This window comes from Nannobrachium achirus (assembly GCF_963921795.1).
Source record: "Nannobrachium achirus genome assembly, chromosome: 4".
Lineage (NCBI taxonomy): Eukaryota > Metazoa > Chordata > Actinopteri > Myctophiformes > Myctophidae > Nannobrachium > Nannobrachium achirus.
The window spans coordinates 21475908-21501750 of NC_137813.1; the positions used below are offsets into that span (position 1 = coordinate 21475908).

Genomic DNA, 25843 nt, shown 5'->3' on the forward strand with positions numbered 1-25843 from the left:
CCGCGAGACAGCAGATAGTTCCACAAACAACATCTTCTACTCACCAACAGATGGCGCCAACTCCATACTAATCCATGCGTCTAGCTTACAGCTAAGCTAACGTCAGTTAGAAGTACCGTTCCGGCCGTAAATAGAGGCTGTTCGCTTCCAGAAAGGCATAGGTTCAGAGAAAAGGGGCTTTAAAGTTGGCGGATTGCATTGGATCCAAATAAATCGGCGACTATAGCATGCACGTTAGTAAACATAGGACCGTTGCCACCGTCATTTGTTGGTTGGGGGAAAGGACCTCCTGAAGTCCCCGGATGTACACTGAGGCGCATTGATCTCGGACACACAACTTTGCGACAGTTGTCCTCTGATAACCTCCGGAATTTAGCCAATCAGAATCCAGTATTTGAACACGTGACTCGAAAAAGTGGTAGAAAGGGACATAACTAATCCTAGATGCAAAAAAATCCACGTTCAATATTCCAGACTGTTTTTAATTGAGTGCGTGGTTGGTTCCTCATACCTCAAATAGGACATGGTGCAATAAATAAATAAACAGACAAAATCATTAATTCAAGCATTCAACAATAGTTTTCGATTCAAAACCCAAAACTTTATTGACTTCAGTGATAAAGCAAACAATTGTATAATGGTGATTTAGCTTAATCCTGTGTAGTTATGTCATCTTTAGTTTAGTCTTATCCATATCCTGGCTGGGAGGGGGAGGGGTGGGGTATGTTATATGATGTAAAATGATGCAACATTGAAGCTATTACTGTATTACTGTGTAAGCTCTACAGTTCTGCACAGAGCGGAAACTACTTGAGTGAGGTGAAGGCACACACAAGCATTTACACATGTTCAGGTGAATACATGACACTGGAAGCACACTTGTTGCTGGCATGTGTATGATTATGACAACATAACTACAACAGGAGAAAACTAAGGCGAGTTAATAACATTCCAGTCCACTTCAATAAAAAGCAACATTTACTGTAGGCCTATGTCACCCCTTTTTGTATGTGACCACAAGCACATGAAACAAAACAAACCCAATCCTTTTCAATAAACACTTACACTTTGTTGTTCATTGTAAGCTTCTAAGGTTCCCAAGGGCAAGGGGACACATTCTCCCCATGAATAAACTGACAAAATCATAGATTCTAAGCCTTGCATTGTACATACATGACAGCTTCCAGGACCACATTCCTGCACATGTGCACCTGCATGCTTTTCATGAGTGGGTGTGGAGGACATCTATGCATATTGTGCTATAGTGTTGTATCTGAATGGGAGAAGGGGGTATGAGGAGGGGGGAATAAGTCTGGATGGAAGTTTGGTCTATCCATGTTATATCCTATGTTCTCCCTCCGTGACTGTCAAGGCTTCACCGGCTGGATAGACAACAGACTACCAAATTTGAAGTGCTGGATGACAGGGAACTTCTCCAAGCAGTCCGCTTTGTACATTCTGATCAGGCCCTGGTTGACTTTGGACCAGGCGGGGACAGCGCTGATGTTCCACAGCTGGTTCGAGTGCTCCGCGAAGGGACCAGTCTTCATCTCGTTGATGAACTTGATGCACTCCAGGAACATGTAGTCTTGGTGGTGCTCGTTCACCGGCCTCTCCTCCACAAAGTGCCGAGGCTCCAGCGTGGGGTGGTCCACCAGCTGTGAGCTGCCCCATATGAAGGGCAAGAACTGGAAGTCGTCCAGGCCCCACGCGCCCTGGCTCCCGGCGGGCTCCATCCTGTAGGTCTTCTGCACCTTGCGCATCAGCAGCAGGTACCTGTCGAACACCTTGAAGACGATGGCCAGCCGGTCGTCGGCCCGCAGGGCTCCCACCTTGCACAGGCAGCAGAGGAAGGCGGCGAACGCGGCTTCGTGGCCCGTGCCGTAGTCTATCCTGGTGGAGTTCCCCACCGACTCCTTCAGGTACACGGCCACCTCCGGGGCGGCCGCGCCAAGCTCCGCGGGGAGCACCGCGGCCACCAGCGAGTCCGCCTCGGCGTCCAGCCGCGCGTACCAGGTCCTGAAGGCCTTGTTGCCGAAGCGGGACGGCTGGTCGACGGGAGGCGTCTCGTCCACCCAGCGGTCCATCGTCCCCAGCATGTCCAGCAGCCTCCCCGCCGTCTCGGACACCTCGTAGTCGCACGTCAGCTTCTTCCGCTTCACGCCCTCGTTGAGCGTCAGGATGAAGCCCATGTAGTCCGCGTAGGCCTGGGAGCGCTTCCACTTCCCCATGTCGGGGACGGTGCTGATCTCCTTCTTCGGCAGCGTGAAGTTGAACTGTTGAATTATGCTTATTGAGGCTGTTTCTGCTGATGTTGCTGCTGCTGCTGCTGTCTGGTGCTCGTGTTCCGCCATGTTTGTTTGGGAAGCGTTCAGCTAATCAGAGAAGTAGTGAAAATAGACGATCTGCAAGCTCACATCCGCAACGCGCAGCGACGCGTTGTGAGCTTGCAGATCGGCTGTTTTCCCCTAAAACCTAGACGTGACACAGCGACGTAACACCGACGTCACCCGGACCGACGCGCGCAAGAGGCAAGAGGGGGCAGACGCAGCAGATCACATAGCCCGGGAGGACCGTTGCGCTCCGATTGGCTAGTTGGTTGTCAAGGCAACCACTTTTTGGACCGCACTGTATATTAATATTATATATTAGAGAGCCTGTGAACGAGCCTAGAATTGAATCAGCCTGCCAGCCAGATAATATGAGATACATACAAATAATTATAAATACAACTGTTTCATAGACTGGTCTGTTTAGACAAAATGTAGTTTTGTCTGTGGTCTGTGTCTTATTCCGATATTAACCTCTCTAAACCTATAGTTCTTTTTTAGTTGACACAACCACGCTTTCATGTCACTAAAAACAACCTCACAGCGGACGTGAGAAACACAAAAACAACAAATGCTGTGCGCTGCGTTATCTTTTATAAGTCTCCTCTCTCATCATCATCGGTTGCCTGACAACAACATCCAACTAGCCAATCACAGCGCGACCACTCCTCCCCGGCGATGGGATCCGTTCTGGACTCAACAAGCCAGCTGCTGCAGTAGTAGCAGCATCCCATGCAGCATCCCAGCAGTCAGCTCCATCCCACTCCCACTGTGTTCCCTGAGCATCCTTCCAAAAACAGAACGGTAAGGGCGACAGAGCGCGACGCAGAGGCCGTGTTTTGACGACCGCCTCCTCTCTGTGAAACGATAACTTGACAGGGCATGGTGTGTCAACACGTTGAACCGTGCGTTCATTGTGATTTATTGTCGTGAATTCGGTTGTCATTGCTGCTGCAAGACGTTCTAGCTACGTTAGCTTAGCTATACTGTTATCTGTTGGCTAGACTAGAGGAGCAGGTGCGTTGTTTTGTCAAATAGCATCACTCACTCACTCACTCACTCACTCACTCAGTCAGTCAGTCACTCAGTCACTCTCTCTCTCTCACACACACATGCACACACACACACACACACACACACACACACACACACACACACACACACACACACACACACAGTTAATATTGTTATGCCACACATTTTGGGTGATGCTTATCGATGTGCTATTATAAACCTATATCCCCAGGTGGTATTATCTTTAAAGTGTCTTTGTCAAAGTAGTTTTCTACCCACTTGCCTTGTTCTGTCATCCCTACTGTGCTATTTGACATAATACTAAACTCAAACCCATTGTAGCTATAAACAGCAGAGATGTGTTATTATCACAGTATAGTTACAGTCTTGTATGTGCCTTTTCCTGCCACTTGCATTGTTCACGCACAGGTGGTTATCCTCAGTAGCATTGGCAGTTAGTTTCATAGCATTGTTCCAGTGATGCATTAACTTAATTGTCCATTTACATCAGTGGTTCCCAAAGTGGATTACAGGGACTCTCCAGGTTCCTTTATGGGGGTCTAAATTGACCCTTACAACCCTAACGGGTCCATTTGGTTCCATTTGTACACTGTCAAAGTTAAGGGGAGACCTTCAAATTTCAAAGTTTGAGAACCACTGATTTACATCAATGCGGACACATGATTCATGCTGTTTCGGGGTAATGCAGAGTGACAGTACCTCATTTCACACCATCCGTCAAAGAGACAAACAGAGGCTGTACTGTAAACGTTCACTATGATTCTCCTTCCCTCCTTCATTCTGTCCTCTACTTCCTTCTCATCCCACTCTCCTCTTGTTTTGCCCCTCCTATATTTGCCCCCCCCCCCCCCCCCCCCCCAGAGATAAAAGATAATGGCCACTTCCTCCTCCTCCAATCTGGAAGAAGATGAGAGTTTGAAGGGCTGCGAGGTCTTCGTGCAGAAACACAACATCCAGCAGATCCTGAAAGAGTGCATTGTGAACCTCTGCATCGCCAAGCCTGAGCGTCCTATGAAGTTCCTGCGGGAGCACTTTGAAAAGCTGGAGAAGGTGAGTGAGAACGATTTCCATCTCAGGACTTTAGCGCTCTATGGTTGATGCTCGTAAAAGTCCTCTCGAGTCCTTCCCGTGGAAAGACACCGGTGATGTGAGGGGGGTCGTTTCCTGTGTTCGGGAGAGAAAAACGTGGTCGTTTAGAAAGCTCACCTCGACCTTGGTGACCTTGGTGACCTTGGTGCGATGCATGTTTCTCACTGTGCTGCGTCGCATTCGTCAGACAGCAGCTTGTTCTTCATGGCCATTTTCATGCACCAACCCAGCATGAATGGAAGGGACTGTGTAATACTGACATTACTATGAACGAGGCTTTGATAGTCAGAGGATGTTTTTACTGTGTTGAGATATCCGGGGGCATAGAGGAGTCAGTGGCAGTGCTGTGGCAGTGTATTGTGTGTGTGTGTGTTTGTGTGGTGTGCATGGTGGCTTTTGTCTGCTTGTTTTATTGTATCCATTTAGCTGATATTCATATCTGCTTCATATACTGTGCTGTACTGACAGAGTGCACCGGGAAGGCTTTCCCATTGTATAGTAGCAGAATCCTTTAGGGAAAGTGCGGAACACCCAGAAAGAGATATTGTCCCATTCACTGGCTCAGATAAGGAAGCATTGTTTGTGTGTATCCATCGGTTTGTCTGTCTGGGGGCGGAGAAACAAACTATCAGCAAACCAGTCGATGATCTTATGCAGAATCAGGACGGCGTGAATGCACAGCAGGATGGAGAAGTTGCAGAATTAGCAAACAAACAGGCTAACCAGTTAAACCCTCTAAACATGGTAAACTCACGTGAGTTGGCTCTACCTTTTCCTGTCAACACAAAATCTCTTCACCCCAAAATAGACGCTCTAAGAGCATGTAGATCTTTCGGCTAATGTTCCCCCCCAGAATATGAATGCGGGGGTCCGTCCGAGTGGTTATAAAACGGGAGCCGGCTCTCTGTAGCAACAGCAGCAGAAGCAGCAGCACATTGCCTGAAGTCGTGAACAACGTGACTGCACTTGGCCCACTGTACTGTATCTATGTGTGTAATATGCCCCCATCTCTGTCCACTGAGCTGTGTCAACTCTGACTGATGCTTCTACATAAGTGGTTCTCAAAACGTCTTCATGTCAAGGACACCCAAATTGATATGTATTAGGCTATGCGGACCCCCATCTGAAAAGTTGATGTGCCAGGGACCCCCATAAGAGAGGACTTGCCCAGATTTGTGAACATTTATTTAATCTCTGCGTGTGCGTGCATGGCTGCATCCGTGCATGCATGCGTGTGTGCGTCTGTCTGTCTGTCAGATCCCTGATGTCACCAAATGTATGTTGTCATAATAATGTCATATATGAAGAACCTTGATGTTATCAAACCGACGTCATAGTAACTATTTACCTCTTAGACTGGCCTGTATGATAATGGGTGGGTACTGAGTACTACCTGTAAGTACCCTTTGTTGGCTATTTCTGAATAGTTGAAAAAGGAAGTAGGGCTTAAGTGTGCAAACGGTTCCTCATTTTGCTGGGGACCCCGGAACACCCTCAAGGACCCCTGGTGATCCCGGACGGTACCCCACTGAGAACTGGTGTTCTATCTACACTATACAATCTGAATGATGACCACTTAACAACTTAATTAACCTACTGCATTGATGTCTGTTGTTGTCATCCCGACTCTCTATGGCTAATACCTCTTCCAAAAGTGTAGTTATTGCGGCTCGAATAAAGTATTCCATGACAGCAGAGAGGGGCTCTTGTACGTATTGTTAAATCCTTATGCAGTGATTAAAACAAACAAAACACCAGAGATCTATTGCTGTAAAGTGATGTTTTTCTTTGCAACAGTGCCTTTCCCTTGCATGCACAGAGGTGAAGTCAGTGACATGATAAGCTTTGTTCCTCCGTTGAAAATAAAATGAAACGCAGATAATTATGATGTTGTCATACTGGAATGTAACTGAATAGAAAAGCTTTTTTTTTCAATGATTAAGATAAAGAGAACATTTTATCTTCTGTTTCAAACTTCCCTTTTTTTTTTTACGCATTGCATTGTGACGCGCTGTGAGATTGTAGATCGCCCATTTTTTGGCAAAGAGATTTGGTAGGTAAAAAAAAAGAAATGTTTACAGGTGTGTTTTACCAATTGTAGAAAGTTTAAGTGGATCAATGGTGAATTGATCCCTGCGAATGATTTTATCACGACAAACGATAATAACGATTATCGTCCCATCCCTACTGGCAAGCAAGGTTTCCCAGGGTTTAGTGAGACTTTTGGCTCACACTGGGCTTTGATCAGATAGCTATAGGTTATTCATGACATGAGCAGGTCATGAGTTTTTGAAAACAATAGGCCTTGCTCTAATAATAATCATCCAAGTGCACCACAGATGTGTTACTGTACGTTTGCGTAGCTGCGGCTTATACTGGTGTTTACCCATGGGGGCCTGTAGGTCCAGGAAAGAGGTCTGTATCAGAAGATGTCATTGTGAAGGAACATCTGACATCAGATACAGCGGGGGTTTAGCTTCACAAGGAGCAGGCCCTGAGGAGAGTGACCATCTTCACCACTGCAGTGGTGTGTGTGTGTGTGTGTGTGTGTGTGTGTGTGTGTGTGTGTGTGTGTGTGTGTGTGTGTGTGTGTGTGTGTGTGTGTGTGTGTGTGTGTGTGTGTGACAACATGTGAGAGTCAGCTGATGTTTTAACATGATAACTGACGATTTCTTTGTCCTTCCTTCTTCATCTCAAGTTGCGTTGATACAATCTCTCTGCAACATGAGCCTTACATACAGCAGATGTCGTGTTCTGAATGTTACTTTCACTCTTTCTTTATCTAACTTATTAATTCAGCCATACGCAGTCAGTGAGGTCTAGCTAGATTGCATCTATTAGGTTTACTTACTTACTAAAAGCTGTCGCACTTTAAAGACGCAATGAAATTACTATTTTGGGTATTTTATTTTGAAGTTTCAGTTTGAAAAGGAAGCCTGTGTGTTTCTGAACCAATCCGAGGGGACCAGCTCTTCAGGCGATGGGATTTAAAATCTGAGTAATGGGAGTAATGGGAGCCAACAATGGGAAACAAACAGGTGAATGTAATCAAAGGTTCATTTATATGCAAGCGGACCTGTCTATGTCATCACTTTTTGAATTTCTGTTCACAGGAAGTAATTACGAATGGCCTATTTAGGGACCTTTGATATAAATATACACAAAAATTGTTTATTTTCTATTTTTTTGGCATCTAGTTTTAGGTATGGCCATATTATCACTACAGATATGCTCTAAAAGTGTGAAAAACATGTTTTTGATTTCACCCTGTCTTTAAGAACCGAGGTGAGGCTGTTTTGTGTATAGCCTGCACTTGTTTGCTTCTACCTACCAATGCTATCGGTACCAGCAGTAGCCCTCGACAGGGGCTCAGTTGTCAAGGAGACAAGAGTGTAAAAGTGAGCATCGGGTAGCTAGCAGAGCCGGAGCCGTCGTCTGTGGGGAATGAAATGCTGCAGTGTCAGAGAGTGAGCATGAATGCTAATAGACGTGATGTATACCCGGCTATGGCGTACAGATCATGTCCAGAGCTGTAGAACGCTGCACTTAGGGCCGGGGAAGTATATCGAGTATATCGACATAGGGGTGCAACAGCAACACTAATGGATTAGTATTTAAAGTTAATAAAAAATAATCAATTCATAATCTATCTCTGTTTTGGGCATGTCATTATAGGCGAAAGGTCAAAAAAGAAAAAAACACACCTATGTTCACACCTATTCATATTGTATATTGTGATGCCACGTGAAGCTTGACCAATCCTTAAATCCATTATATTGTCCATGTCCAATCAGAAAAGGGACATACCCCACAAAAACATGCAGTAACACTGGTCTCTATACTGCCTCCCCCTGGCCAGCCCGGACACCTGATGGAGGGGAAAGGAACTTGTTGGATTAACGTGTTCCTTCAGCGCGCTACGTCCAATCCCGAGGAAGCTCCCCCCTGGCAGGTGATTAGAAGTGGCCTGCTCACTCTTCATGCACTGAAGGAAGCATGAGGTCAGTTCGGGGATCTCCTCAGGTTGGCAGAGGAAGAGCAGCGCCCAGGATTACAGTTTAGGCAATTGGCACTGGGTGAAAAATGGGCTACAAAATCGTGAGATAAAAATGTAAACAAGAAATAAAATGGACATACAGATAGGGACATACATATTCTGTACACATGGACATACAAAGAAGGTAGGACATACACAGAAGGTAATATTGTACTGTATTGGAGCGGCAAGCACAGCTCAATAATGAAAATACTCAAACTAGCCAATATGCAAGTCAAGATCTGTGACTTCAAACTCTGCGTCGCCGACAACCAGAGGTTCAGACCGATACACCCATATATAGGCCTATATGGAGATCCAGTTGTCCAGAACCGCTGATGGAGTATGCTGATGTAATCAATATGACATCATAGATTGGCTTAGACTCCGCATCTGGGCATGCCTGACATGGAACACCATATATGGCCATAAAATCGACACAGACAGACAGATACAGATATCTCCATAATATGGGTGGCATGAAAGGGACATGACAGATGTGTACAACGGGTATTGCATAACCTGGCGGGAATGCATTTTCAACCTGCACTGTTCTCCACTTTCCCAACGGGCACGTGCGTGCGTGATTTCAATGATTTAAAATCGATATAGTAACTACAGTGATGTCATTACGTGCGCGTCCCGCGTCAAATACGCGTTCATGTCGCCCAGAGACGCATTCACGTCTTGTTTCTGGGGTCCCGGGGACGCGCCTCCATTATTAATCCATAATTTACCGCATCGCGGTAAAAGAAAAACATTAGCGATTAGCGAATCGCAAAGGCCGCGATGTTCTGCTAAGTAGACTTCCCAAGCAATATGGAGACGTTTAAATTTTTGAAATCCCTTCATAATTGACTACGCAATGATCAAATCAAACCGTGGTGTCTGTCTTTGCTTCCTATTAAACCTGCGGAGAGGAGAGGAGCCAACTGTCTGTCTAACAGCACGTACAAGTTTATTTCCGTTCCAACAGAGTAGGTTCCAACGGAGTAGGCCTACTCCATAGCTACAGGTAGTGAATGTTCTTGTAATCATTATAAATATAATGTCCTTAAATCCTTGTGCATTGATTAAAAGCTGCCGTTTGTCATAAGCTGAAAGTGAAAGTGATTTCTGTGCAACGGTGGCTGCCCCTCCTCTTTCCCCCGCACACACAACTTTTGGTGTGTGTCTTAGGGTGCTTTTTTTTGCCTTGATGAAACTTAAGCAAGGCAGCGACATGCGGTACTTTCTTCCTTGACAATAATGAGAGGCAGACAATACCATTACTGACATTTTGCTGAATATAAAAACGTTTTATATTGCTAATAGCAAAGTAAAAGGGAATCTTTTGGAAACTTAATGGGTCTGTTACTCGGTGAACAAATGGAACCAAATGGACCTGTTCCATTTGTAGGCCTACTCTATTTTTTTAAAATGTAATATAAATTGGGGTTCCAGTGATATAAATATAATTAAATGCGTGTCTGTAGCCTAGTGTATTTAGAAATCCTAGTTCTAAGTTCAAACATTAGCCAAATTGTAAAATAAATATAAGAAATAGGCAAACATTTTGAAAATAGCCGATCTACAAGCTCAGTCTTTAGACGGCCTTAATAACCTATTGTGGTGTGTAAAATAGCCTATAGAAAAAAGTTAATAATAATAATAATAATGGTAATAATAAGGGTAGTAATAATAATAATAATACATAAAAAAGTATCGAAAACGGTATCGAAAAAGGTATCGTATCGATTCCCAGGTATCGAAAAAGGTATCGTATCGATTCAGAGGTGAACGATACCCATCTCCGCGGCGTTGAATTTTTTTGGGACCCATAAAATATCCCTGGGACTCATCCGAAAAACTCTTCTGGGGTCCCGGGACTCATTACATTAAAAACCTATTAACATCACTGTAACTATTTAGCAAAGAAATTAAATCTGTGTGAAAGGTGTGGATAGTGCAGGTTTTTAAGGGAAACATGTATTATTATGGATATAAATAAGTAAACCCAGTGATTATCTGGCAAATACATGGGCATTGTATATTGACAAACCTGCACCTTGACATGAACCCAGAGATTACACATTTATCGATAGACCAGTGTAGCTATATGGAAAGGAAAAATTATTAAACCCCTCCTTTTAATTTGTTCTTCTTAAAAATGCTAAATACAATGCACAAGTAGGTAGTATCGATACAATCGATTCTTTGCACTGCCGATTCGATACAATACAAAATAAAACGATACGATTCGATTTTAGCTGTTTTCATTTCGATATACTTAGATTTTTTAAGTTAAAAACGATATTTCGATACAGTTACTATATCGTTACACCCCTAGTAGCGATGTATGTAACTTTTGTAAAAAAAACTAAACAAAAACAAAACTATAGCCTGTGTGTGTGTGTGTGTGTGTGTGTTAGGGAATTCACCAAATATTCGAATATTTGAATATCAAACTAAGTCACTATTCGACGTTGTTCACCGAAGTCGAATATTCGTTTGTGTTTATTTTTTTGTATTCTCTTTACAAAATATATAGTTTATAAAGCTTGGCTAGATAGGAAGTCATAAGAATGAGTTGTCAATACCCCTGGTGGAAGAATTTGTTAATGCTCTATACCAGGGGTTCTCAAACGTCTTTAGGCTGTGACCCCCAAAATAAACATATTTGAACTTGGGACCCCCACCCTGACAAGCACTTGGAATTCAGTTCCGCAGATAGATATTGTGAAAATAGCTGATCTACATGCTCACAATCTGTGAGCATGTAGATCGGCTATTTTCACAATGTTCTCCTCTTGCTTACTTAATATTTGATAGTTTGGCCAGTTTGGTTAGTCCTGTCGAATATTGGACTATTCCCAAATACTAAAAATCACTATTCGTGAATGCCCTAGGCCTAGTGTGTGTGTGTGTGTGTGTGTGTGTGTGTGTGTGTGTGTGTGTGTGTGTGTGTGTGTGTGTGTGTGTGTGTGTGTGTGTGTGCGTGCGTGTCTGTGTGTGTGTGTGTGTGTGTGTGTGTGTGTGTGTGTGTGTGTGTGTGTGTGTTTTGTGCCTGCACATGCGCATGTGCATGCGTGCATGCATGATGTGTATGAGGTGAACTCATACAGGGGAAATGAGAAATCTAAAAAGTAATTTTAAGGGGCTTATTTGGTCAATCTATCCATGCACAACTTTGAGGAGGCACACATTTGGGTCAGCATTCTTTTATTTATTTTCATGTTTAGGATTTATCCCTAATCCTAGCCGAGCAGCGGCCCACTGCCACGTAATCTGGACGTCATCATGTTTTTTTGTCCCTCTACTTTTCTCCTATCCGGTGGCCAGTGCCTCCTCCATGCATGCAATACGGCACTTTCAAGTTTCTAGAGTGGGTTGCCTGGGATATTTTTGGTTTAAGGCCATTGAATTTTGTCACAGTTTGTGTGAGTGTGTGTGTGCGTGTGCGTGTGCGTGTGTGCACATGTTTGTGTGACTCGTCTATACCAGATCGAAAGATAACGGTTGAACCCGCCTCCCACAGGACACGAGACATGACAACAGCAGAGCAAAACGGAGAGGTTTGGAGATAGACATTTCTGATCACCTTTTTCCACCTAACCTCATTCTGTTCCTCATGTTTGTGTTTGTCCATGGCATGACCCCCCCCCGCCTCCCCCCACCCATCCATTCCCCTTGTTCGTCTCTGTCAGCCCGTCAGAGGGCCAGGCGGTAACCTAGGCAACAGGAGGCGGCAGGTAGACTGTGGGCTGAGCTCAATGAGGGCCTTTATTAACCTATTTAGGCCGAGAATTATGTAATGCTTTAACTATTGAAAAATAGCATATCTACAAGCTCACAGCGTGGCACCAAGCTTGTAGATCTGCTGTTTTTAAAAAATCTTGATTTTCTTCTTTGCAAGTCTTTGAATATATCTTTTTAAAAGCAAACATTTGTAACTCAAATATTTGCTTCTGGGGGGGTCCCTGGAACAACTTTTCAGACTCCACCTAAACCCTTAGCACTACAGAAAAATCAATGACGCTAGTTATTGATAGCATTTGTTCTTTAGGTTTTTAGAACTTTGATTATATTGTGTTTTTTTCTAGATAGATATCCATTTGCATTTGTTATATTGCTGTTGATGTACTGACATATTATCTTGTTTATTATTGTGATGTTTTTATCTGCTTATTGTAAGTCGCTTTGGATTAAAAGTGTCTGCTAAATGCCTAAACTGTAAACTGTAAACAACATATTTTGAGATCGGGGGTCAGCTGGCCAAATGCATGTAATTTTGGGGGTCCTTGACATGAAAAGGTTTGAGAACCGCGGATTTAGAGGAAGTATTCAGAAGACATTTATAGAATCGGGTCAAAAATATTCAAAGACTTGCACAAATGTGCACGATTTTCCCAAAAAATAGCTGATCTACAAGCTCGCAGCGCGGCACCAAGTGCTGCGCTGTGAGCTTGTATATCTGCTATTTTTCAATAGCTAAAGCATAACAATGGTCAGAGTGGTTCAAATCTAACGCGACACAGCGTTCTCTTCTCGGTCTAAATAGCTTAACAGACTTTCCTTTTGTGTTTTTCTTCTTTCTCGTATAGCTCACCCTCTTCATTTTCCCTCATGCCAGTCAGATCCTCTGGGTATTCCTTTCCTCTCCTCTGCCAACCCTAACCTCTCCTTTCATATCTGTGCAGCGTTGACAATCCTATCTCAGCAATCTCCTGTTTCCCCCCGTGTTTCTCTCTGTCTCTTGCTGGCTCGCCCATGAGCTCGTGTCTCGATCTCTCCGTCTCTCACTTTTATTTGCCCTCTGTCTTTGTTTGTCTTTGTCTTTGAAAATACATAAATGAGTGAAATTGATAAAAGTTAGGTCATGTAGACACGTACATACATACAGTATATATACACAGTATTACACACAAATGAGGTATTACCACTTTTGAAAACAACACAAACAACACAATGCCACAATTTAAGGATTTTGAAGTCTGTAACACCCAAAGACAAAGGGACCACATGTATCTGTTAAGTAAGCATTACAAGGAATTTGAATTTAGTTTGATACATCATATTTCAATTGACTTGATCATTTTAGCTTTGATATAATTTATATGCAGATTCTGGCATAATGTACTATCCATTATCACTATTGTTTTATTTATTTAAGGCACTCTTTCAGTTTCAACATCTGTAATCATGCGATTGCTTTTTGAGTTTTTAAAAGACTACCACATTTTTCAAATTAAGTAACTTAAGACTGGCATGAGACCTAATGACAGAAAGCAGTGGAATTACAAAGCCACACACACACACACACACACACACACACACACACACACACACACACACACACACACACACACACACACACACACACACACACACACACACACACACACACACACACACACACAGCATATACAAAAGCCTGAATTGAAAGCCTGATAAATGCTCTCATTATGTTTAGAATGTTTTAAACATTTTCTTTTGCTTCTGTTGAAGCTAATATGTTCCATGTGTGTTTGGTCCCCACAGCTTATGCTGTGAATGAGGAAAATAACAACAGGCGTCTCCCTCCCTCTCGTCTCACCCCCTTTCTGCTTATTCGTGCACACACAGTAATGATGCCTTTGATCACAGCAATAACAGTAGTGCACTTCAGTTCTATGGCAAATTAGTCTGTTTCAATATTATGACAAGGCTACAGTGTCTTCTTCTAACAGGTGTGTCCTTATTGCAGGCATGCCTGTTATTGTAGCCTTTGAGAGGGCATGTGCAATTGTGCATGGCTACCTCCTAGAATTATTGAATGCTTTAACTATTGAAAAAATATTGCAGATATACAAGCTCACAGCGCGGCACCGAGTGCCGCGCTGCGAGCTTGTACATCTGCTATTTTTGAAAAATTGTGAAAATTTGAATTTTGACCCGATTCTGTAAGTGTCTTTTGAATCCTTCTAAGGTTTTTTGAAAAAACTATGTTTCTATGTCAGCAATCTGGCAAGCCATCGTCAAAGAAAAGGTCCTTTTCACTTAACTGGAGCTCAGTTAGTCTGTTCTTGAGAGACTACTATGTCAGTTCTCAAACCTTTTCATGTGAAGGACCCCCAAAATTATATATTTGGCCACGGACCCCCATCTCAAAATATTTAGTTCCAAGGACCACCCAGAAGCAAAATTTGAGTTATAAACGTTTGCTTTAAAAATACATATATTCAAAGATTTGCCCATATTTTCACAACTTTTCAAAAATAGCAGATTTACAAGCTCGCAGCGCGGCACTCGGTGCCGCGCTGTGAGCTTGTATATCTGCTATTTTTTAATAGTTAAAGCATTCAATAATTTTAGGCCTAAATGGGTTAAACAAATGCAAGCCCTGCCTGCCCTGCAACTTCTCTATACAGTATCTCTTGATTGTCACCTCCTGTTTGAACTCAATCAACATCTTCTGGGCAGTACTGATCATTTTTTTGTGTCATGAGAATCCTCGCATTATTATTTCTACATTTTGACCTTGGACAAAAGCTTAACCACATTATCAACCATGGCATCCCTATTTTGGGCTCGCCATTATTGTTCGACACATTTTCAAACATGCCGGAATTTAAAAATAAAAAATGGGTTGTGAAGTTTGTAGATTGACTATTTTTGCTAGATCGGACATCTCCGCCTACTGATAGGTCTGGTGACATCTAAATTCAATGTATGGGTTAAATCTGTGTGGAAACAATTCTGACATTTAGAAAAAATAACAGCAGCAACATTGCAAAGGCTTAAGAGCATTCCTTCATATGGACCGGTGTCATTGGATTTCAAAGCAGTGGGCACAGGTTTGTTAGAGCTTAGGTTCTCTGTCATTCAGACCCATACATTGAATTTAGATTCCCCCAGGCTTATCAGTATAGGCAGAGATCTCTAATCATCGGGCCCACAAGTTCAAAGCTTTTAATCCCCATCTGATCGGATCATATTTTGAAATCATATATTTTGTGATCCAGGATCAGACAATACAGACACATTACAGTGTCTGGCTATTTCAAAGAAAGAGAGGATAGAATGACCCTGATCCAGATTTAGACGATTCAAGATGACCAAATACCGAATATCAGTTCAAGTCATTCCATAACACTGTAAGCCATAAATGTCAACCTAAGAATGACCCAAAGGACAGGTAGGCAAGTGCACACTGCAAATGTGTGTGAAAAAATAAATACATGACATTGCATCAGCCAAAAAGGCTAGAATTGGGGTCATCAGTACCAGGCTGACATTGATCATTCACTTTATTTGATGAATAATACAAAATAAGGGCGCTTCTTGGCCTAGCGGTCCTATAGCGTGTTGCACGTTCAAATCCCAATTCTGAAGACCTTTGCTGTGTGTCACTCCCGTCCCCCCCCCCCTCTTGCCTATATACTGTAGTGTATACTATCAATAAAGGCAAAATTGATCCGTTAATATAAAAAAAAAATAATAATAATAATATAAAATGCTTCTCAATTATTTGATTAATCGAAAGAAATAATAGATATCTAATTGCTACGGTAATCTATACAGCCCTATTCCAAAGCACTTCCCGGCCCGCTGGGTGTGATGGGAGGGATGCTCTGTGAAGCTCCCCAGTGGCGTCAGTTCAGCAAAAGCTAGGGTATGGCAAAGATGAGAGTCCTCATGGAAAATAGGCATTACATTTTGTATAAGACAGTTCTATTGTGAAAATAGCAGATCTACATGCTCACAGATCGGCTATTTTCACAATGTCTGAAAAAAACGAGTTTTGACAGTTTTTTACACAGGTTTCTAAGGCTTCTTGGGCTGGATATGGCAGCCTGGAACGGTTGTTCAAGTGCAGCTAAACTTGGCATGTTAGTAAACGTGCCACAATTAACAATAATCCATTGCACCTGTGTGTGCAGCTGACCTGCGGAACCTGGGAATATACCATCTTGACAAGATGTAACTTTTATTTTCCCCCCTGGACCCAAGGTATGGCAGCTGCATACCCCTGCCATACCCAATTGACGCCCCTGAAGCTCCCACTCACACAGTAGCCGGGCAGACTGAGCTCCCTGTGGTCGCCTTCTGGTCAAACCAGCGTCTATAGATCACTCCTCAGAGAGGAAGTCTGGATGTCCATGCAGTCGTACAGCCTCTCCCTGGGGATCAGAGCTGTATCAATGCTCTGACTCTGTCCGTCGTGGTTTGGCTGGCTTTCAGAAGCGTGTTTGCGAGTTACAGAATAATGTGTGGTCTCGTAGAGACTAGAGAGAAAGACGGACAGGCTCGGCAGGCTCGGACAGGCTCGGCAGTTCAGCACAAGGTCAGCCATCTTAGGCCAGTCCGACTTGGAACACACCATGGATTGTACTGTCTGTGCTGTATGTGTGTGTGTGTGCGCGTGTCAGTTGAGTTGAGTTGCAGTATTTTCTTTGTGCAGAGCTCAGAGTTAATGCTGAGAAGAGGTAGGCTAAAGCATTCGACACACTGTTCACTCACTCACACACATGCTGGCGTTGTTGTTTTTCTGCATTGTTCAGGACAGTTGTACAGGTGTATACTTTTGTATACTGTTGTTCATTATTGATGATGCTGGTGATGGTATTGTTATTTCCGACATTTGCATTGCTGTATCCGACCGTACTTTCCTTACTCTGTATCTGTAATCTGTAACTTTGTAACTCTAACTCTCTGCGTTGTCTCTGGGTGACCGATATTCCGCCTGCGGGATCAATAAAGGTATCGATCGATCTAATTTGGTTTCCAGTAGGAGTTATTTCACGCGACTGCCAATGCAGAACGGAAGAGACTATTAAGGATTAGAACAGGGGTCTTGACTTCAACAGGGGGTCCAGGACCCCTAGGGGGTCCTCAGAGTTACTACAGGGGGTCCTCCAAATCTTTGTGTGATAGAAACCTTTTTCTCTTTTTTATATCAACCACTTGATCCCTAGCGTCCATAATATATTCAGAGGACTTTTTGCCAAAAATAGCAGATCTACAAGCTCACAACGCCTCGCGCTGCGAGGCGTTGTGAGCTTGTAGATCGGCTATTTTCGGCAAAGAGGTTTGGTGTAGAGGGGAAAAAGAAAAAGAGCAGACTAACGAGCACAGGTCTCCACCAGACCGTGCGTCCTGGTGAACTGATCGGTGGAGTTATAGGTAAAACCACAAATCAGCCTGTTATAGCGCCACCATGAGGCTGATTTTAAAAAAAAATACGTGGCATTTCTTCCTCGGCCTAGTGGGAACATGTGTGCGCGATTTCATGATAATTGCACTTTGCGTTTGTGATTTGAGGCATTTTGTTGAAAACGGCTCAATCCTACAAACTTTGGAAGCCAATCTTAGCCAATCAGGATGGAATATGCCAAATCGGACAGATCCGTGTCGATCACATGACTGTCGAGATACTGCCTACCGATTTGTAGGAGTTTTGGACAAAATCTGTAAGAATAGTGCACAGAAATGTGTTTTGGAAACATCGGCCACTAGGTGGCGCTAGAAAAGGCCCATTTGAAAAATTTAGGGCAGAGGTTCTAGATTGGCATCCAGGGAATGTGTGTGCTCACTTTGGCAGCGACCGGGCCAACGGCGACTGAGATTAGCTGCTCACAAACTGCGAGGACGCACGCAATCCTACAAACTTTGGAAGCCAATCTTAGCCAATCAGGATGGAATATGCAAAATCGGACAGATCCGTGTCGATCACATGACTGTCGAGATACTGCCTACCGATTTGTAGGATTTTTGGACAAAATCTGTAAGAATAGTGCACAGAAATGTGTTTTGCAAACATCGGCCACTAGATGGCGCTAGAAAAGGCCCATTTGAAAAATTTAGGGCAGAGGTTCTAGATTGGCATCCAGGGAATGTGTGTGCTCACTTTGGCAGCGACCGGGCCAACGGCGACTGAGATTAGCTGCTCACAAACTGCGAGGACGCACGGACGCGAAACATCGGCCACTAGGTGGCGCTAGAAAAGGCCCATTTGAAAAATTTAGGGCAGAGGTTCTAGATTGGCATCCAGGGAGTGTGTGTGCTCACTTTGGCAGCGGCCGGGCCAGCGGCGACTGAGATTAGGCGCTCACAAAGTGCGAGGACGCACGGACGGACGCACGCACGCACGCACGGACGCACGCACGGACACACGGACGGAGGGGAAAACATACTCTCCCTCAGCCTTCGGCTGGTGGAGACAATTACAGAGAGAAAGGGTGAAAGTTAATTAAGTGTTGACAGTTTAAGTGGTTACATATCTGAAATTGACATGAATCCAAAATATACTGAGGATAGTGCTGTCAAACAATGAAACTATATGGAATCTCTGAAAATGTTGTGGTGGGTCCCTGCTTCATCTCTCTCTCAACTAAGGGGTCCCTGGCCTGAAAACGTTGAAGACCCCTGGATTAGAAACATTGTGCGAGTCAACAAGTCTGCCGAGAGAGACTGCTGTACGTCTGCTCTGAGAGCCTCTGACAGTACTGTGCTGAGAACGACGCAGGGCCAACTAGACCTACAGTACAGTCAGAGGCGTCACAAGGGGTAGGAAAGTGGGACTGAGTTACCGGGGCCCAAGTTGGAGGGGGCCCTAGTAACTTTAGCTATTGAAAAATAGCAGATATACAAGCTCACAGCGCGGCACCGAGTGCCGCGCTGCGAGCTTGTAGATCTGCTATTTTTGAAAAGTCGTGAAAATGTGCGCAAATCTTTGAATATATGTATTTTTTTAAGCGAACATTTGTAACTCAAATTTTGCTTCTGGGGGGGTCCCTGGAACTAAATATTTTGAGATGGGGGTCCGTGGCTAAATACATATAATTTTGGGGTCCTTCACATGAAAAGGTTTGAGAACCACTGACATAGCAGTCTCTCAAGAACAGACTAACTGAGCTCCAGTTGAGTGAAAAGGACATTTTCTTGGCTGGCTGGCCAGATTGCCGACATAGAAACATAGGTTTTTCAAACAATCTTAGGATTCAAAAGACACTTATAGAATCGGGTCAAAATTCTAATTTTCACAATTTTTCAAAAATAGCAGATCTACAAGCTCGCAGCGCGGCACTCGGTGCCGCGCTGTGAGCTTGTATATCTGCTATTTTTCAATAGTTAAAGCATAAAATATTGCGTCATAATGTGTTCAGGCCTAAATGGGCTAGACCTACAGTACAGTCACACTAATGAATAATCAATGCCCTGCTGGCCTACATACTGTAGAGGCAAGTCTGACGCCAATCATATTCAGCCCTTGTTTACTCAAAGTTTCTCTAAACAAAAGAGGGGGTGGTACATTATGTGTTGTTTTTTGATCTGGAAAATTCAGACCTTACTAATGATGAGGTAAAAGGCCCAAGACTTTCCACTCTTTTCTGTACACAGAAAGGTTTTCCAAACACTATTTAGGCTGCTACTTAGTCTTAGTGAAGAAACAAACACTTGTATTTACTTAGCTACTGAAGTTTATTTTACCTTCTCTGAGTCTGAATGCGTACGAACACTCACTCACTCACTCACTCACGCACGTACACGCACACATACACATACACATACACATACACATACACATACACATACACATACACATACACATACACGCACGCACATACGCACGCACACACACACACACACACACACACACACACACACACACACACACACACACACACACACACACACACACACACACACAATAAATCGGCTGTTTTCAGCATGGGAGTATAAATTTGGCAAAACCGTCTAGGGAGCGATTATACTGCACACAGCAATGGACCCGTGCAGTTGGGTGATATGTGTGTTTTTTTGCTTTGTAGATGAAGGGTAGTTCGGGGGAAAAAGAAAGACGGGGAGAGGAGAAAAAAGAGTCTTCCAAGCGGTGAAGGGGAGGTCGGGGACAGTGGGGGGGGGGGGGGGGGGGGGTGTTGTAGAAGGAACGAACGAGGGTCGGGAATGGAAAAGACACGGGACAGAGAGATCACAGGGAAAGAGAGAGAGAGAGAGAGAGATGAAACATGTGAAAGAAGGAAGTGGAGAGGGGGAGGAGGGGCAGAGAGGAAGGGTCCATGGAGATGGATGGAGGGAGAGCGAGAGAAAGGGCAGTACATGAAAGAGTGGAGGAAACGGGGGAGTGCAGAGGTGAGGCGAGGACAGCGTAAAGAGAGAGAGAGAGAGAGAGAGAGAGAGAGACTGATAGAGGTGAAATGGGAAGCGTGTGAGAGGAGAGGAGAGGAGAGGAGAGGAGAGGAGAGGAGAGGAGAGGAGAGTTGGGCAGTAATACTGTATCCCAGGGTATTTGAAAATAGCAACGGTGTTCGGTTCACTACCCTCTTAAAATATCATCACGTCATTCAATGCAATCAGAGATACAGCGGGCGGACATTGTGCTCTGTCTGGGGATGGGATGATCTGAAAATGTCATATCACGAACGATGATTTTGACAAAAGAAATCGTGATTTACGATATTATCGCGATAATCAAAAGCCATTATCCTGTGGCGGAACATTTGCCAAAAATTAGCAGATTGGCTATTTTTTAGCAAAGACATTTGATAGAGAGTGAAAAAAAGACTGTATCAAGTACAAGGACCTTTTACCAATTATAGAGGGTATAAGTGGTACCAGATATGCAGCTCGGCAAATAAAAGGTGAATTGATCCCAGCGCATGACGGCGGACGATATCACGATAAATTTAATCTCTACAATACGATTATTGTGAGTGTTTTTCATCACAATAAACGATAATATCGTTTATCGTCCCATCTCTAGCTCCGTTAAAGCACCCAGACTCTGCCATCTCAAATGTATGTTTCCAACTCATTATGTCTATGCACTGGGGTGCCCACTGTAGTGGGGTTAGGGTACATACAGTACTGTACTGTACTGCAGTTGGGGTGTGAAAGCACGAGGGAAGGATTGTGATTCTGACGTCGGTTCCTTTCTGGGAAGTGTAAAAGCATCACGACATCAACAACATTAGCGAGACTGGAGAGTTCATAAAGGATGAAAAGGGTCATCAATGAGGCATACTGACTTCTGTATTTCAAAAGACAGTTTTCTTTCCATTGCAGAGTACATTTTTTACTTTGACGCGACACGTTATAGATCGGCTATTTCCACTATCTATAAAATTGTCAAATATGTCAGTAATTTCTTTTTTTATTTAAGTTATGTGTCATGATTGCCATGTGCAACTTCAAAACCTAAAAGCCAAACAGAAATGTAATTGTCAACAACAAAAACACAATTAAATTGTTAATCGCAATTATTTGAGTGACAATTAATCGTCATGTAAAATGTCATATTCGTGACAGCCCTAGTTAACATTGTCTAACATTTCAAATAGCCATAACCCAGTGACCATTGCTCATTATTGGCAATACAAGTGAACTAGGAAATGTATAATTTGGGTAAAATGTATTTTCGTCAGACTATGTATTTGGTTATAATGTTCAGGTGTGTTCAGCCACATCCTACATTTTGGCGAAAAACAAAATACGACACATTCGAACACATTCTTAAATAAGTGCATTTCTGTCAGTGGAGGATATATCCGTACTGTGACATCTCTCTGCATTGCGGTTCCTTCCAGCCCCCCTGCAGTGTTTTGAACTTGAATTTTTTTGGGGGGGACTGTTTTTTAGCGGCTTGAAAGAATGAACACAGGAGAGGAGAGGAGAGGAGAGGAGAGGAGAGGAGTAGAAATGGGACGATATAAAGATTTCATATCACGATTATTGTGACAAAAGAAATCGCGATTTACTATATTATCGCGCAAATCAAAATCCATAATCCTGGGGCGGAACATTTGCCATAGAATAGCAGATCTTTTACCAATTATAGAGAGTTTAAGTGGTACCGAATATGCAGCTCGGCAAATAAAAGGTGAATTGACGCCAGTGCATGAGGGACCACGATATCACAATAAATGAAATCTCCACGATACGATTATCGTGAGTGTTTTTTTATCGCGATAAACGATAATATCGCGTAGCGTCCCCCATCCCTAGAGAGGAGAGGAGAAGAGAGGAGAGGAGACGAGACTTTTACACACTGATCGCCAGCAGCACGTAGAGAGAGAAAGACTGCTTGCAATAATACACACCCAAGAGAAGGAGAGAGAAACAGAGAGGCAGAGCCAGGTTATTTGGGGGCTCTTATATAAGGGCTGAGGACTGATAGGCACAGTCAGAGTCAGAGTTACACACAGACTGTCTTACTTTTTTCTCTGGAGTTGGGTAACAAACTAACAACCAGCCATGGCACGATTAGACAAAAGCCGAGTGTGTGTGTGTGTGTGTGTGTGTGTGTGTGTGTGTGTGTGTGTGTGTGTGTGTGTGTGTGTGTGTGTGTGTGTGTGTGTGTGTGTGTGTGTGTGTGTGTGTGTGTGTGTGTGTGTGTGTGTGTGTGTGTGTGTGTGTGTGTGTGTGTGTGTGTGTGTGTGTGCGTGCGTGTGTGTGTGTGTGTGGGCGCATGTGTGTGTGTGTGTGTCTGAAAAGTCCCATCAGACTTTATTGTGGTAGAATTCCTGTCTCAAACTGTCTGTCAGTCAGTCAGCCTCTACTTCCCCAACACACGCATGCACGCACGCACACACACACACGCACACGCACGCACACACACGCACGTGCACAGACCTGTGAAACATTAGGAGGCTTTCTCCTCTCCTGGCTGTTGGTTTGTCAGTCACCAGGTCCTGTCATAACAAACCCACACAGATCCTTCAGAGATCCTCTGGTTGACATGTGTGTCAGTCAGGAGGACTCTGATGTTTGGGAGCATCCAGAGGACCATGTGCTGTAATGGACAACACACCCTCTCTCTCTGTCTCTCTGTTTTTATTTGTTTATAAAATGGACACTATCGTGGCTTCCAGGGCTCTTCAAAATAAAGCGCAGTGAATGGTGGCACTCTGTACTCAAATAATTACAAAAATAATGGCATCCCAAGTATTAAAGTACAAAAGTGGTACTAATAATGCAGAATGTCCCATTTTAAAACTTTTAAAATGTGTACAAATATTTTAAATAGCCGATCTACAAGCTCACTGCGTTGCATACAAATCTGTCAGTCAGCTAGCTATTAATCTTTCTCCTCAGTGGGTTGACCAATCGATCTGAATCTGCACATGGGCGTTGCCAGTTGGCATAATGCAGGGAGCGAGGAAGTATTTTTTATTTTATTTGTCACTTTTCTGACGTTCTCACTGTTCATTAGCATTTTTGGACACAGGATCTGTAGTCCCCGTCACACTCCCGGGTCCATAGTCTGGGGCGATCGTGGTTCGAAATTTGGGATAGTTTTTAAACAATGTTCCAAACCTTTTCACTATTCATCATCTTACGACAGCGTATACACGGTATAGGCCTGAAGTGGTTAAGTGCATCACAGAGGTGCCACACATTGTCCTTGTGGACAGACAGGAAGGCCAGTTTCCAATCTGTAGAGATGGATGGTTTGAGTGTGTGTGCAATGCTGACAGAGCCTCTCACCCAAGCAGCATGCACTAAAAATGTTGTGTGTGTGTGTGTGTGTGTGTGTGTGTGTGTGCATGCGTGCGTGAGTGTGTGTGTGTGCGTTTGTTGTGAAGTGGGGAGTTTAATAACAACAAGAAAGAACCCCCAGCAGCAAAGCGTGAGAGCGTCATATTTGTCATGTAAGAGGCAGGGAAGGGTGTGAAGCCGTTTCGTGACAGAACCATGTTATGTTGATAAAGAGGAGAGGGGCTTTGCAGCCACCTCGTCGTTGGTGGGGGTCCTCCTCCCTGGGTGGCTAATTGTGACGGCAACAAGAAGCATGATTAAGTGGCCGTGTTTACCTCAGGAAGAGACGGGCGAGGGACCCCACCCTGCCCCCCCCCCCCATCGCCCCCTTTTCATCACGATGAATGGGAGAAAGTGGGTGTCGGTTCGTGACAGATCGCTCGCGTGTGTTGGGGTTTTTTCTTTCTTTTCTTTTTTTGTCGTGCCAGTGATTTCAGGGAGTGGACGAGGTGGAGCCCCGCATATTGAGTGCACATCACTTCAGTGACAGGCTCTGTCAGCGCACGCGCGCGCGCACACACACACACACACACACACACACACACACACACACACACACACACACACACACACACACACACACACACACACACACACACACACACACACACACACACACAGTCCTAATACAACAGTGCGGCTTGCCCCATTGTGGTGCTGTAATGGTGTGGAATAGAGTGATGAGTTGGACTGATGGCTTAGCCGGTGGGTCTGCTCTCTCTCTCTCTCTCTCTCTCTCTCTCTCTCTCTCTCTCTCTCTCTCTCTCTCTCTCTCTTTCTCTCTCTCTCTCACTCTCCATGCTCCGCTGGGCCTGTGTGTGTGTGAGGTGAGAGCTGTTGTTCGCCGTGAGCCCAGATGAAAGTAAACTCAGCAAAGATAGAAGAACAGACTTGTTTTCTCTCCTTGTTGATGCTGGCTGTGTGGCGGATAGCTATTAGTCACACAGCTGTCGTGTCGGGCGTGAGTCAGTCATATAACCTGGTGTCAATGTGGTCTTTGTGCAAACTCAATTAGAGAGAATGGACAAAAGAGGCGGATGGACATCTTTTAGTGATTCATTCGTTTAGTGGCCATCTTTTAGTGAATCATCACCTGCAAGTGGAGCAGTCAGAATTTAAATCTACTGCGACGTGAAAAACATGACTTTAGGCGAGGTGTGTGGGTGTGTCTACTTGTATTACTATACGTCCCCACTGTAGAATTAGAGAAATAGACATTGTGAGGGAGAAGAGAAATTAACATTGAGCTTAGGTGTAGTGTTAGAGTTATGCCTGTCCACTGTCCGATGTCACGTGCCGAAAACAGCTGATCCACAAGCTCACAATGTATTACTAGTGCGGGGCCTTAAGGGGAGCAAATGCGAATTTCGTGCAAATCAGTCTAAAAGCGCAAAGTTTTGCACAGATGTAGCCCAGGGCAAGCTCTAATGATTTAGCTAGGGCGCCCGAGCCGACGACCTTCGGGGTCGCCACAGCGGCCAAATCCAGTTGGGCTGCAATCGACTATACAGGAGGAAAACACCCAGTGCAAAATGTGTCTGATTTGCACGAAATTAGCATTTGCTCCCCTTAAGGCCCAACACTATACAGTGTGATGCATTAAGAGCTTGTAGATCATCATTCTATTTACTTTTTTTTCGTTAAGTAATAGTATAACTCAAGGTTTAGGTGTTTGGATTAAAAATGGACAAAAGAATTAATAAAATGTCTAAAATGTCCTCACAAGTATACAATACAATACATGTGTGTGTGTGTGTGTGTGTGTGTGTGTGTGTGTGTGTGTGTGTGTGTGTGTGTGTGTGTGTGTGTGTGTGTGTGTGTGTGTGTGTGTGTG

The 25843-nt window shown here is 44.0% G+C and overlaps 2 protein-coding genes across 2 annotated transcripts in view; one reads left to right on the forward strand and one right to left on the reverse strand.

Moving 5' to 3' along the window:
• Window positions 1-625: 625 nt before the first annotated feature.
• ptpa (protein phosphatase 2 phosphatase activator) lies at window positions 626-2351 on the reverse strand. Its single transcript, XM_080723769.1, has one exon. The coding sequence runs from the start codon at window positions 2229-2231 to the stop codon at window positions 1368-1370; it is 864 nt and encodes a 287-aa protein (XP_080579895.1). The 5' UTR covers window positions 2232-2351; the 3' UTR covers window positions 626-1367.
• A 1887-nt stretch (window positions 2352-4238) lies between these two features.
• Window positions 4239-25843, forward strand: part of LOC308282753 (cAMP-dependent protein kinase type I-beta regulatory subunit-like) — a gene marked incomplete at both ends in the record, with an annotated part of 131256 nt that continues 109651 nt past the window's right edge. Inside the window, one exon of the mRNA XM_080723140.1 lies at window positions 4239-4415. Coding sequence (XP_080579266.1) covers window positions 4239-4415 — 177 coding nt within the window. The remainder of the gene's footprint in view (window positions 4416-25843) is intronic.